Genomic DNA, 15,173 nt, shown 5'->3' with positions numbered 1-15,173 from the left:
TGTGCACAGATGACTGCTTTAATTGGATTTTCTCCGGCAGCTCTCTTAAACAGAAAAGATCTAATCTCGTCAAGTCTGAGAGAATTTTAATTGAAAAAGCCGGGTATGTCACTGAGAGGTGCGACTGGATGAGAGAATAATTTTGTTATAAATTCTCTCAAGCTGAGCGGATTAAATTGAAAAATTGTGAAATTAACACTTATTAAAAGCATAAAATCTCTAAAAAAATAATAATGATTTTATTATGCAGGGATTAAAAAAAATTTAACAGTTATTTATGATCAATTACTGATAAATTATTAGGAAAATTATATTTACACTTGCACATTTTCATAAAATTTAGCAATTTATTAATTGCTGTTTTCAACTCCTGGAATTGAAAGAATTTAGTAGACAGGATACTGCAATTTAAAATTGCTGAATGGACTCGATTGGTGGTTTTTTCTTTTTCTTGGCGTTGTTGGCCAGCAAAAATCCAGCTCACGTTTTAGCTCCGAGCAGAAGCTTCAATTCGGCCAGACCTTTTCTGCTAATTTAATTACTGCCCGAGCGCATTTTCAGAGTCAATTGGTGCTCTTCGGAGCAGAGGTCAAGCATGCGGTGTCAATTATTCCTAATGCTACTCTTTCGCAATCATCGTGATACAGATTAAATCTACTCGTCAACTTGATGAATTCGGCATCGTTTTTCTTAACCACAAGAGTGAGCCTCACATCATATTAATTCCACCAAAGTAAGCGACGTGGGCGTCAAGACTGTATATAATTATTATACGGCGAACAATAATAATTATCAAATCTTGACAGCGAGGCTAGGCGTTTCGTTTGGGGCTAATTTGACTCGGGTCTGAAGACCTCACAAGAGCAAACTCGCTGTAAATCTGCCGCTGATAAAACCACCAACGGGATACAGGGTGGCACACACAAGGCCACCCGGGTTGATGACGCCGCTTTTCATCCCCTTGTGCCACGCAGGCTCGTTTAATTGTGTTGGGAAAATGGCGTGGTACTTTTTGTTCAGGCTCATTTCCCACTGTCTTGAACTAGCAAGTCGGAGTGGGAGAAAATTAAGAAAGCCTTAGGATTCTTTAAAAATTTAAATCAAACTTAATTTAATAGTTTGATGAATGTTGTGGTTTTTTATACTTTCACCCAAGCATAATTTTTCTTTATAATTTAATATTTAACTCGTCTTAAAAATTTTTTAAACCATTAATTTTTAAAGCAAAGTTTTTTTGTAAATCAAGATGAGTTTTATTGTTGTTTTTAAATTCCTTGCTTTTGTACGCATAATTTTACATGGGAATTGAAAAGGCGTCTGAGCTTTTGTTTGCCTGACAATGAGAATTTTTACTGGAGTGCGGGCGTCTTGAGAAAATGGGATGCACGGTCACGGAGGACCCTTTTCGTGAGTGGATCCAGGTCTATCCCTCTCGATCCAGCGGTGCTCTGCCGACCGTGTCTCCGGCAGCCGCTCGACGGAGACAACCCTTTCACGGCGCGGCCCTTTAAATGAAATAATAGTGAGGCACGCACTCTCTCGTATATGCCTCACCTGTGGGATCTCAGCGGGTAACGCACATTATTACAACGCTGGCTGGCTTATCAAGTTTGATAAACATCAAAAACTGGTGAAAATTCTGTAGCGTGGGAAGTTTTCAATTTTACGCGTCAGAAATATTAAATTTTTTACAGGATGTTCATTACTTCTGTAGAATTTACTAAATATTTTTAGAACTAGAAATTAAAACAAAAACTTTACTCCCTAATTTTATTTTTCGATTTCATTTTTCCAGCTGCGAAAGTAATCGTCACCTTTGACTTTTCCAAAGGGATTTTTCAGCTTGATTAGTTAGGCAGGAATTTATGTTCAACTTGGCCCTTTTTCGCTTCGGCACCTCAAGACCGCAAATTGCGAAAGTTGTTGCCTGGTGGTTGCTGTTGCGGATGAGGCGCAGCAAACAAAAGAAGAAGACGAGAGTGCTCAACTTTTCGAGCTCGTTTAAGAAAGCGACCGCATGAATAGAGCGAGCCACAATTGAGCGAGTAGCCAGAGTTACGTGACACGCACAACTCAGGCACTATTACGGTTGCCTAACTCACTGTCTGTTACATAAGTCACCGGGCAGGGAAATAAATATTTGGCAACGGTTGGCAACAAGAAGCAAATTTAACTCAAAAATATAAAAAAATCTGATTTTTAGGGACCTTCCCCTGAATAATTTATTCTTGTTTTAATTCAATGAAACATAAATTTATTCAAATATTATTACAGGCAAATACAAAGTTGAAGAATCTATTCAGTTATTCAGTGTGTAATAAAGAATTTATTTTAAAATTAAAATTTAAATTATTACATCTTCCTATTAAAACCTAACCTGAAAATTTTTCTTACGTTCTATTTATAAATTTTTTTTTGTAAATTTTCTGAAACGTCATTTCAGCGCTTTTTAAAAAAAACTATTATCCAGTGAGCTACCATGGCAGTGACTGGTTTTCAAATATAATTTGCAGGAAAATTACAAACTTCCTATTTAACCTAGTATAACCGCACCCACAAGATGATAAGTGACAAAATACGACTATACATGAACCCTTTAATTTTCTTTTTTTATGACACCTGCGTGAAATAATTTTTTATACAACAGGAACGGTTTTGATCTTTTGATGGTGCCTCTAGCAGAAAATATTATTTCTGTTTACATTTGCTGGGAACATCAGAAAAAATCACCGAATTTCATAATATTTGGTTTTTTCAGGATTGCCCACTGTTTTTAACAGAATTGTGTAGAAAAAGCCAGTGTAAAGTATTACCTTTGGATTATTTAAAATTGTTATTTTCCTCTATAAAATTCATCCATCCTGCTGTACAAACAAGGCATTTTCAATTAGTGCCGCAAACCAAGCTTGGAAAATGCCTCCCACACGCTCTCATGCGAGGTCGATAAATTCAGCCGCGGTGGATTTCATTTGATAATCCCATTATCAAAAACTTGAAAGCCCTTATATGATGAATACAAAGTGCGGATCAACTCATAAATTGCGAGTTTGGAATACCTGAGCGTACGGACTGTGCCGATAGCAACTCACGGAAGCCTTAAATTTGAGCCGCAGCAGGGATCAATATCGCAGAGCGACGTCGAGGAAGCGCACTCACCTCCCATGGCTATGAACCACGAATACCACCCAAAATTTAGCCTCAACACACGAGTCGCTGTTATAATGAAGCAGAACCGGCGTTGATGATAAAAAAAAAACTGTAGTGACACAGGGCGACTTTAAAACTCGTTTCAGGTTTGTGTACGGTACTAGTGTCATTATAATCTGATCCGGCTGCAGGAAAAGATTGAGTGTTCAAAATCGGATCAACTTTCTTCCATATAGGATATTGTAATAATATGTATTTCTTTATATCACGATAAAATGTAAAAACAGGCAAGCAATTTTGAGACTTAAAGACGTTATTTGAAAAATAAAGCACATTTGTTTCAATATTTTAACCAAAACGCTTTTTTGCACAAAATAAAACAACGCATGAGGATTTTCCACCAGATATTCAGTAAAAAGTTTGATTTTTGAAAGCTTCATACTTTTCTCAACGCAGTTCTCCAGCAGCGTCATCAAGACTGTACTTTGTGAAGAACTTTCCTTGATGCTTGCAGCGCAACTCCATAATCGCTGCTTTTGCCTTGGTGAGGAAAAAGTGTTTTTTTATAGACGCGATGCTAATGGCAGCTTGCAGGACACAAAAGTATGGCAATTATAAAGCTGCTATAGGGAGAACGTATAAAGTTCCTGATTGCATGCTCCCTTTGCCTGTGGCAAAAATCGTCATGCTATGGAAATTTAATGCTTTGTCTCTTATTAAATTTAAATAATTTATTGCGAAAATTGGTGCTCTTGAAATTTTATGAAATTTCTTCCTTTTAAATTGCAGAAATGAAAAAAAAAACCAATAGCCCTGCAAAGGGCTGTATTTTTTTATCCAGCCGCCTGCCGTTTTTATCCTCCATTTGTCTGATTTGTCATCAAGTTTCTTTACTCTGGTCAAATTTATCAAAAAAAAATCATCCAAAATAATTTTTCCATGAATTGAAATAAAATTACATGTTTCACTTAAGTCGAAAATCTTTAATCAATATTATAATAAAAAAAGCATTAATCTGTTTTTGTTTTTGCATTGATCAATTGATTTTGAATTCATTTTGTTCTAAAATTTGTGTACAAAATAACACTATAGCATTTTGTCAATTTTGACTTGCCGGAGCTATTCTCTACAGAGACTTTTATTTAAAACTGTAAGATTTTTATATTTATCCACGTGCATACAATTAAAATACCATTTAATAACTGCGCATTTTTTCAAAGCTCTCTGTTTTGCCTATTTTTAAAGTGTCAGCACCAGAGGTGCTGCCTCAAAGTGGTAACAGTATATAATCAACTTATTCCATTAAACCTGTCCGCTGCACCCTTCTCTTTCGTTGTGTGCAAACTGCGCTTCGCCATGCACTAATACCGGGCGCAAATGCAATGCACTGCGCACGTGACTCACTGCGTACTTTGTGCACTCAAATCGATATAAAATTCCTTTCCAGAGGCGTCGCGTGAATCAGCGCTTTAAACTGACTGAATGAAGGTCTCGCCAACAGTGGCTTTTCGCGCGCCCGAATGACGTCACGTCAAATTTAATATACCTGCGTCGCATGCGTCACAAATTTTATTGACAATCTTCAGGCTCAAAAATATTATGACGGCTTATTCAGGATTAAACGGTGAAAACTAATTAAGGGCTCAGCCGACAGGTGATTGAAATCGGACAGTGTAATATAATTTCAACTAACACACTCAAATTTGATGTAAACAAAATTAAGTTTAAATTTAATTTCAAAAATTAAAAAAATTACTGGCGAAGAGCTAATCTTTTTGTTTTAATCAAATACAAAATTTATAAAATTGGTTTGAAACATATTTTTTAATAACATAACTTGTTCATAAAAATTCATTATATTGTTTGTTATTATGAAAATTAATTTTTAAACTGTTTGATTCGCTAAAGTATTTTTATTTCATCTTACTTGCAAATAAAAATAATTTAATGATAAATCAAATAATTCCCACGCATATACTAAAAAAAGCAGGCAAGCTTGGCTTAATATCAATAAAATTTAAATAAACCACCTCAGCCAGTCTTTCCTCTGACACAAAATACCACCATGCATATCAGCATGAATAAATAAGTCCCAGCGACCCATGTAATTATGCTGGTCACTCGGCTAAAGACCCTCAGCGTTTCCAGTCCCACGGCCCTATTTTCATAATTCAAAAGTCAATCTCGCAGACATTAGAGCGTAAAGCCTTCCTTCTCTTCTTAAGAGATGCGGGACGATTTTATCTTTGAATAGTTTTTTGTGTGCGCTTCATTTCCTCGTCCCTCCTTCTCCTTTAAATGCGGGGGCTGCGCAGGTATACAAGCCTTCGCCGTTCTTCCCCACACTCGCACACATCTGCTCTTTTTTCTCTGCATCTGCTCTCGCATGTGGATTCGGAAATGCGAGAATCTTGCTCGCTTTCCTTGGCAAACCGCACAATTTTCATTCCGGATTTCGATCGCAAAAGTGGTTTTCGATTTCCAGATGAAAGATCAGACAGCCTTGCAAACTGGTTTTCTTTTTCGTCGGCTGTCTGGAAAGAGCAAAACTGGCGTTGATTGGGTTTTATGGTCTCTATATATATTATTTGATTATTATTACCTTAGAATTCATTATTACTGATTATTACCAAAAACAACTTCAACAATATAAAACTATAATATTCAATTATTGATAACCATAAATTGACAGAGCTCTTTTTTCCAATTAATTTTGTGTGTGTATGACTTGAGTAGAATAAACAATATAATTATCAAAGGAAAAATTGTACTTCGTTTTTATATTAGAAAAAATAAATTTAATGAATGTGTTCATAATATTAGAAAATTTTGGAAAAAAAATTCACATTTAATTTAAATAATAAAAATAGTGCCTTTAATAATTATAATTGGTTGCATCTTGTCAAAAATTTTATTTGAAAGTTTCATCCCAATTTTTTATTATTAGTAAGTAAGGGAATGACAAAAAAAATATTTGCCAGAAAAGAGGAAGCAGGTATTCAAATCAAACCGGCACAATATCGCTTGTGTCCCCTTTTTCCTGTACTTTCCCAGCAGTGCTTCCGAAAAACCACGTAAAAAAATTTATCTCACCAACCCACGTGTGAGAATGCACTCGGAGATGCATCTTCGTTTTCCCTCTCATTAAATTTTTTGCCGTGCGAAAGGAGCGAACAGTAAGATTTGACATCAAGCAACTTGCATGGTCGCGCGAACAGTCAGTCCAGCTAAGGCGAAGGGGATGGGGTAGATCGTGGGATACTCGAGGGTCGGGCCGGCCGATTCTCACGCTCCCCTATATCAAATGCACACAGAATAAATGCACCGACTACCCCGGAGTGCGTGTGAAAATAATATGCGGCATTGTTATCCGCCACCAGGGCAATGGCACTTGATGCTTTTGCATTCAAATTTCTCATTGTTGCTGCGGATCCCTTGCAATTAACAGGCCATTTGTTAGTTTTTTATTTTTTATTAATCCGGAGCTGCAGTGGGTGGGATTAAGTGGGCCATTGGATTGATGTCATATGTCTTTTGATTGAATCAATGTGATGCGCTCACGAGAGTGTTTGTCGAGTGGATTTGCCACACGCGTCACTTGGTATTTGATCTGATTAATTATTGAGCTCAATATGTGCTGCGTTCCCATCAGGATGATAATGGCCACTTTAGATTGAGCTCTATTTAAACACTGTCAGTTTAATTCATCGCAGGTTCTCATCGACCGATGTACCATTAATTTTTTCTAAATAATAAATTAAAAATTCATTTCATTTTCTTAATTTTCAATTCGGAGTAAAACTGCAAATCTAATGTATAATTTTTTGTATAATGTGGATTACTTAAAAAATTAAAAAACCGCAAAAGCAGTATTAATTTGTCCGAGAGAAGTTTAATAAAACTTTTCAATGATGTCACGCTTGGAGGCAATCATTATCAAATTATCCCAAACCGCAGCGCCGAAAAGTGGGTGAAGGTTTGCGAACTATTCTTTGCTACTTGAAAACTTTGGCCACGCTAAACTTTTAACTCTTTTCGTCGCCGCTTGTTCTATGCCGCACAATTGTACAATATGCACGGCACGTACAGAATTTCCTCTTTCAAATTATTCAAGGCAAACTTTAGCAATCATACGCCTTGATTTATGAATATTTGATCAGCAATTATATAACTACAAATGAGCCCTTCAACTACTCAACTGAACTGCTGACAGTTTTTCACTCCAAATATTTACGAGCTTTTTTTCGCATAGATAGAGAAAAAACCCCTGAAATAAAGCAAAATCGCCTCTTGACAACCAATGGTACACCTAATAAGACATTTAAATGGCGCCTCAGGGGTTGCCTCGTAAATTTCAGCCGGCAAAGTGGCCGTGCAGCCGAAAGCAATGGGCACACATTTGTGATAAAAGAAGAGACGAAATAAACATGCATGAGCGCCGTCGACACATCCATTCCTCCAGGGAGTCGCTAGGAGGTATTAAGGAATGTCTCCTGGAGTGCACTTAAGCTCGGTTCACAGCAAAACAATGCGCCATTATCACCTGGGCTCTGATGCCGCGGCAGCAAACAAATGCGGGAGATAAAAAGCACAGATATTTCATTTCTTTAATAGGCCCCGGTGCTTTAAAAGATGCTTAGAATATCACTCAACTGGTAAAATGATTCATATTTACATGCGTTGACAAAGGACCATAAAATGACATTTATTACAACAGTTTATGTTGCAATCGGAGTCAGTCGAATCTTCAACCCATTAAAAAAAAATATGGAAATTAAACATTTAAAAAGAGAGACGATATATGAGATTATAATCAATTAGCGTAGTTAAATTATTGTAAAATGACACTTCAAAATTTTATTAAAAATAAAATCCATAAATTTATTTATGCTATTTTCTGTCTTTTGGCCTACAATATACTCTCTATCAGCAGCGCCAGATGTGCAGGAGAAAATGCTCCAGGGATGGAAGCACACCTTTCTGCTACTTTTACGGAATAGGATACTACCTACCCCCTAGAGGCGGAAGTGACGTGCACCGCACAAGGTTGAGCGCAAGGCATGTGCTGAATAAAAAGCAGCTGCAACATTACCGGTGATGGGGGTGGGAGGCAAACAGCAATTTTGGGCACGTGTTCCAACGACTATTATCGAGTTTCGCTCTTCCTCTTAATAAGCTCTCCACTTCCCTGTTGGTTAATTGGGACAAAAGTCTCCGATCAGTTAATGAGTAATTTGAGCGACTTTTTATAACACAACGTGCGTGATTACAAGGAGGAGAATGGAGAGAAAGCAGTGGCTGAAAGGTGAAAGAAAGGAGTACGCCCGCAAAGTCGGACAACCGACGTGGAATGTCAAGTGCGTTCAACTCGCTATATTTATCAGCCGACGGCGCATATATGCGGCGATTCTGTACGCTTCTTCTGTTTACCTTGCACATCCTTCTCAATTATTTATACGCGATTTCAAAACCATTCGTCAAACATCCGACGCTTTTGCTGTTTCAATTGGGGCAGGGCAGTTTGCAAAACTTTAGAATGGCCAGGTTTGCATAAAGAAAAGTACAAGTTTGGAACAGACGAAGAGAAAGAAAATGTATTTATTAAGAACATTCAAATGTTTTAGTTCATTAATTTTAAAACTAGTGCCAATAAAAATAAGTTTAAAGCAATCATCAATAATTGAATAAATTTAAATTTAAGACTGTAATTCTGTAACATTTTTTCTTAAAAAAACTACATAAAAGATTTTTTTAAATTTTTCAATGTGAAAATATATTTTAAGAAGTTATAATGATCTGATTTATGTAATTAAATTTAATAAATATTATAAAATGAAATCTTTTTTCTGTCCAAAACAACTTTATAAAACTAGCAAAACACGATTAATCAAAAAAGGAAATCCATCTGTTGTTGTGCATCCTGAGCAGTTCCGCCTTGGTGAACACATTAATTCATCACAGGCAAATCAGATGCACCCATTACAGAGATGCTATCTTTCCTTCTAAATATGCACCTGAGCAGCTTGTCCAGATTATATAGACAATTTGAAGCATCCCATTACGAAAACGACATTCATGATTGACAGAGGGTCAAAAGTTAAAGAGGCGCGGATGGAAATTAAACAACACCTAACAATAAGCTTGGTTTCAAATTCTCTCTCAGCAGGGACGTGAAAGGTGAGATTTTGCAAAAGCCATGCTGGTGCGGTTTGGAAGGGACCCTTGGTTTTGTTTTCTATTCTCTCTGCTTAATTTTCTTTTCGGCTGAGAGGGTCACGAGGCCATTATAGAGGCAGATTCGCAAGTGGGTGTGACTCGAAAAGCTCAGCACTGCTGCAGATTTGAATAAAATAATCCTCCAAGTGACGTCACTGGGACACACAGGCCAGTGATATCATCGGTTAATTTCACTTTCCGCAAACGAGAAACGAGCGGAATGACTCGTCGGTGCAGAGGATGATTTTCTGAATGCTGATTAATAATGGGAGAGCGTTTTGAACCTTTCGAGTAGATTGCACTTTCCTCCATGATTCATCAAATTCAACAATCCTATAGCATAAAAATTACTGAACAACTAATATTCAAGTAAATAAATGTTAGAAGCGCTTTGAGTATCAAATTGAATAGTTCAAAATTTATCATTTTTTGCCACCAATTTCATACATTTTGATTCTAAAATTTGCTGATTTTATAACCTTTGCCAAGACCATGACATGATTATGAATTATGACCTTTTTTTTAGAATAATATCTTTGATTGTCTCCCTGAGTGTTCAATTCTACTCTCAAATTTAATAATTAAAAATTAATTTAAATTTAATTTATTTATAATTTAACTAATTCCTAATCATTATATAAAATTAAATTATGTTCCAAATTCAAGAATCGAGTTGATATTGTTGAGAAAATTTTATATTCAACTATATTAGAAGATCAGTTTCTTATTCCTTCCTTTTTCGCTCCAGCGAATAAAAGCTAAAGCTCATTTTCGATTCGCAGCATTTTGCCGTCGCTGAAACGAATCGTCTGGGGCAGTAAAACAATAATTCCGTGGGCAACGAACGATCCGAGCAGAATACGTAATAATAATTCAGCGAAGGCCGCGCACGATCGTCAACACACACCATAGGTAAAAAAGCCAGCCGGGTTCTCTCTCTCTCGTGATCGTGTGGAAATAACATAATGGAGCCGCCGCCAGACCAGGTAAGTAAAAGTGTTGTTGGTCGCGGCGCGGAGGGGAAGATGAGAGAGTGAGAGAATTCAAGGCTATCCGGTCACATACCTTGTTGGGGCTACGAAAACTGCTGCGGCCATGGGCGAAGGACCTGGTGCGGCCCAAGGGCTCGTGCTGCGGCGCTGAATTGGCGGCGCCCATTTTTTTATTTTTTAAAAAATTTTAAACTCCAAATCGCACTGCACACTGGATTGAAACGGTCTCGCGGATCCGAATCAGCCGCGCATTTCACCAACCGTGGCACTTTTGGACAAATCCGAGTTCCGCACTTGGGCACTCCGGAGGCTTCGGGCGTCGGAGACTTGAACGCCGGTGCGTCCTGGGGCGGCGGTCGATTCCGGTTTAATTGTTTTAGGGCGCCTAGACCGAGGCTCACCTTCAGCTCATGCACCGAGAACTAATCGGCGAGGTGAGTAAAAAGCAGCCGTTTGCCTGCTTTGACCAGCCAGCCAGGAGGGGGGAGCCGCAAGGGGGGTATGAGAAATTTCCCAGCTCTCTGTATTGTGATGTCGCGAGCGCCGCGTATTTTTATAATGGTGCATTCGCGGTAATCGCGGCGCGGAGGCAAGGGTGGGGTAACGGTTTTCAAAACAAACGCATGCAACCACCATCCCGGCCGAAAGTTTGATGGGAAAACGGCGTGACTCTTTAGATTTGGTAGAATTTTTTAACAATTGTTTTATGATTTTATTTGATTTACATCTTACTCTATGCTTGTAAATAATATTAAAAGCCAGAAATGTTATTTTCAATTACATTCAATAAGACCATTACAGACAATTGCGGATAATATAGAAAAGATAAAAAAAATCAATTTTTTCATGAAGAAAAATTAATCATTAATAACATTTTTTTATAAAAATATTAATTGGATTAAACATAATTCCAATTCAAAATTCCCAATGATTATTTTATCCTTTTTAAGAAAAAAAATCAATATTTTTTTACGATCTGATTTTGACCTGACTGGAATTTCTTATTTATTCTGTGCTTCTTTAAAAATCTATTATTAAAATTTTTTTAAATTTTATATTAGAGTAAAATTTAATAATAATCATTCAAACTGAAAACAATTTTCAGTGTTCGTCTTCCATTCCCCTCAATTTCCATAGTTATTATAATTTTTAAGAATTTCCCAATTTTTGTTTTAATGCTGTCCTAGTAATTGTTTAATTTAAAAAAAAAATAAACAATGATATCAGCAAGAAAGAATTGTTACAAAATCTTAAATATGCTGTGACAATTTTCAAAAATTTCTCCATAAGAAAACTAACTTCCGTGGGCATGTATAAGAGATTATATTCGCTAGAGAAAGAATGACGGTTTGATTTTTGAGAAATCTCAGACACCTGCTGCACCACCGATTTTCGGTTATAATTCTCATCGGAACCAAAAAGACATCCGGCGTCATAAAAAATCAGGTGCTCTCTCGTTTTCCTGCTCTATTCTAATGTAGAGAAGTCAGGCGATTGCATTCATAACAGGCGGTTGCGATTTCCTATCACAGCTTGACTCTTGTATTGATCCAGAGTACCTTGACCATAATATCAAATTGCTTGACTGATCAATCGCTGCCCATTTATGCAACAAACCATTTTTCAGAGTTTGGTTCAAATTTCATAATCTAATTTTGATGAAATCTTTAATAATTTTTGTTTGACTTGTTGCGAGAGAATAAATGAATTGAATTTATAAATATTAAATATTTTGGAATTTTAATAATTATAAAAAAATATTTTGAAACCAGATTAGCATAGAAAAAACTAAATATAAATAAAACAGTATACATATAAAAAATTTCTTAAATTTTTTTAATAAAATTAAAAGGTTTCTGTTATTTGATATTTGATAAACGAACATTAAAATTGATTAGGATTGGTACTCACATTGAACTCAGACGATGGTTTAGGAGGTTGATTTATTGCTTCATTTTGGGGATAGCCAGTTACAGGAGACATTCAACAGCCATCCCAGATGCATCCTGGAAAAATAATTCACAATCTAATTCATTTCAAAATATAAAATTTATACAAAAATGTATGGAAGGTCTTTGAATATTAAATTATTTTAATTTGATTTTTCTAAATAATGGAAAATAAAAATGGATCATGATTACGATTAGGTCCACGTTGTTTTGAATATTAAATGAGACAAGTTTCGAGCAAAAAGAATAAATTTTCTATTTAAATAATCAGCCTTCACGATTGGCTATGGAAAGTCTGGAGAATATCAGAATATTAGCTGCGCTGTTGTGTGGCGAGCATATGGTGCTCCGGTGACCTCGGCACACACACACTCGAGCACCCAGCAGGGTCTGTGACCTGGCTCGTATGCCCGTCTTGTCACCATATTGTGTGGTATCTGATGCCCATAATATTCCCCGCCCAGCCAGCTATAGCCAGTTTCATTTCAATGAGCCTGCGCCGGCTCAGAAAAAAAGGAAACTCGTCGTCCACTATGCAAAGAAGAGGCTTTTTGATCCGTAAAGAAGCATAAAAGACGCCGTAAAATGGAGAAAAATATTATTTTTCATAAAAACATAAAAAAGTCGTTCTCAATAATTTTAGGACTTTTCAGTTAATATATACTGGGATCATTTTCTTTAGTTTCAAGATGTGTCAAAATTTGTTTTCATAAGATATAAAACAGTGTGAATATCTAACAATAAGGAAGTGATAATAAAATATATAAATTTTTTTTGTTTTAGTTAAATCCAGTAAAATCAAAAGAAAATTTTGAAACAAAAAAAATTGTATATTTCTTAACAAACTTGGAAGAAATATAGAAATTGTTCCTGTTAGATAATATAAAAGCCACTACGGATATGAAATAAAAAAATATATACTTTCCAAAATTTAAAATAAAAAGATAAACATCCATTTTTCGTATAATGAGGATGTTGAGTATTTTCAATGTCAGGTCACAAATTTAATAAATATTTGCAAGCTCAATATAAATTTGCACGCCAAAGCAGTAAATTTGTTATGACGGCTTGGATGCAGACGCTGGCAATGGCAGAGCATCGAAAACAATCAAAGGAAAGCGTCTGTCGCTATCAGCATCAATGACAATTGCACAAATAGACACGGCGGTTATTGTGTGCATTAATTATCTTGCCACTAATTATGCAGCGCCAGCAGAACAACCATAATAAAATTAATGAAACGTCGCTCGCCTTCCTCTCGGCGGGGGCACTTTGCAGTGGCGCAAATTGAAGCGCGTAAGCAAACTAGTTTGTGCTAATTATTTATATTCAAACACACGCCACCCCACGGGAAGATGTTTTTGTTTGAACAGAGTCTTGTGATGTCGCTGATGTCTAAACTAAAACCTCAAACTATTTAATTAGTAGATATTAAAGGGAATTAAAATAGAAAATTAAATTTGAAAATGTGTCTTTTTTTTATTTTGTTTAATTTATTTCATAATTTTTAAAACAAAAATAAATCAATAAAGTTATCTAGAAAACTTGGTTGCTTAAAATTATTATTTAAATGCGAATTTTCACCTTTTTGTTTTATTTTTTATTGCTTTGTGTCACGAAATTTCCTACGCCTCATGTGCGTACATTGACCTTTGCAAATTACTTTCCAGCAGCTCAAGGTGAAGTTTAACTAACTAACAAAAACAATTCAAGTTTACTCAAATATAATAAGCGTGTATAACACAAATCTGCGTGTAATTTATTTTTTTGAAAGGACACAGTTGGCTTTTTATCTCGACAATCGCTTTCGATTTTCACAACCTTTCCCTGTGTGACGCCTCTCTCGTTCTGTATTATATTTCTTTGCTCCGAAACCACACACACAAGCATGCTACTTTCCCGCCCGGAAAATCAATATTTCCGACGAGCCCAAACAACTCCGGCGGAATTCTCAACGCAAAATTCGGACCGCGTCCGAAAAAGCAGCAGATTATTTAATAATACGCAAAGTGAAAGTGGCTACAATTCGCGGTGGACGTGCATTTTAATAATCACGAGCCTTTCATTAATGCCTTATAAGCACGAGGAGTTGCGAGAAACCTACGGAGAACGCCGAGATGGCCTTGCTGTGCGGTTGAGTGCCCGGGGTCAATTTTAACCCGGGGCGTGCCACCCCTCGTCTCGACTCAAAGGTCACTTCCATTAAGTCGGATTCGATCGTGCCGAGTTCTTGTTGTCAGCGAGAAAAACAAAGTGTTCTGTTTTGATGAGAGAAGCAGGGCGTCTTGTCTTGCTTGCACCTGTCACCTGGACTTTTAAAAATGGTCCACGAAACTCACCTGCTGTCGCTTGCCGAAGAAGGTCGATCCGGAGGTTGATCCTGGAGGAACGACGATTCGGTCCGGGCCGATCTACGGGTCAAAACGCGAGATTTTTTGGTAACACACGCAGGTAAATAGGTATCCACTGATGTTGTTCTCCAAGCAAATGAAACACACTTTTTACTCGGAGCGGCGAAGAATTATCTGCGCAAAATCAGAGCAAGGAGCAGGCAGGACCACCGCCAGAAGCAGCCACAGTACTACGCGTACCATCTGCCGGCGGAAATTTGTACTTCAAATTATAAGATAGGTTAAATCCAACGTTAAATCTATGATAACAAATTTATGTTCTATGCTTTCCAAGGTCTATGCACCTTGATGCTTTCATAACTTTTAATGCAAATTTACGGTTTTTAACCATCACAAATAAGGGACATGATTTAATTCCATAGGTTATTACTCCTTTGTCTCTATTGGTAACAAATTTTCCAAATTTTCTTAAAAGCAAAATTCCCCTCGAGCTTAAAAAAAGGAATTTTACAAAATAT

At 36.7% G+C, this 15,173-nt stretch overlaps 1 protein-coding gene across 7 annotated transcripts in view; it reads right to left on the bottom strand.

The window, feature by feature from the left end:
* LOC132196850 (protein numb) overlaps positions 1-14,824 on the bottom strand; it is a 30,370-nt gene extending 15,546 nt beyond the window's left edge. For 6 of the 7 annotated variants that reach the window (XM_059619765.1, XM_059619768.1, XM_059619773.1 and 3 more), the window contains exon 1: positions 10,429-10,772. In XM_059619765.1, coding sequence (XP_059475748.1) covers positions 10,429-10,521 — 93 coding nt within the window. In that variant the 5' untranslated portion in view covers positions 10,522-10,772. Of the gene's footprint in view, positions 1-10,428; positions 10,773-12,266; positions 12,362-14,643 lie in introns of those variants that run through there. The other variant, XM_059619769.1, reaches the window with a different exon arrangement.
* Positions 14,825-15,173: the final 349 nt, after the last annotated feature.

The sequence above is a fragment of the Neocloeon triangulifer genome, unplaced genomic scaffold, assembly GCF_031216515.1.
Source record: "Neocloeon triangulifer isolate White Clay Creek 2 clone unplaced genomic scaffold, ASM3121651v1 ptg000012l, whole genome shotgun sequence".
NCBI lineage: Eukaryota > Metazoa > Arthropoda > Insecta > Ephemeroptera > Baetidae > Neocloeon > Neocloeon triangulifer.
This window is presented reverse-complemented; position numbering and strand designations above follow the sequence as displayed.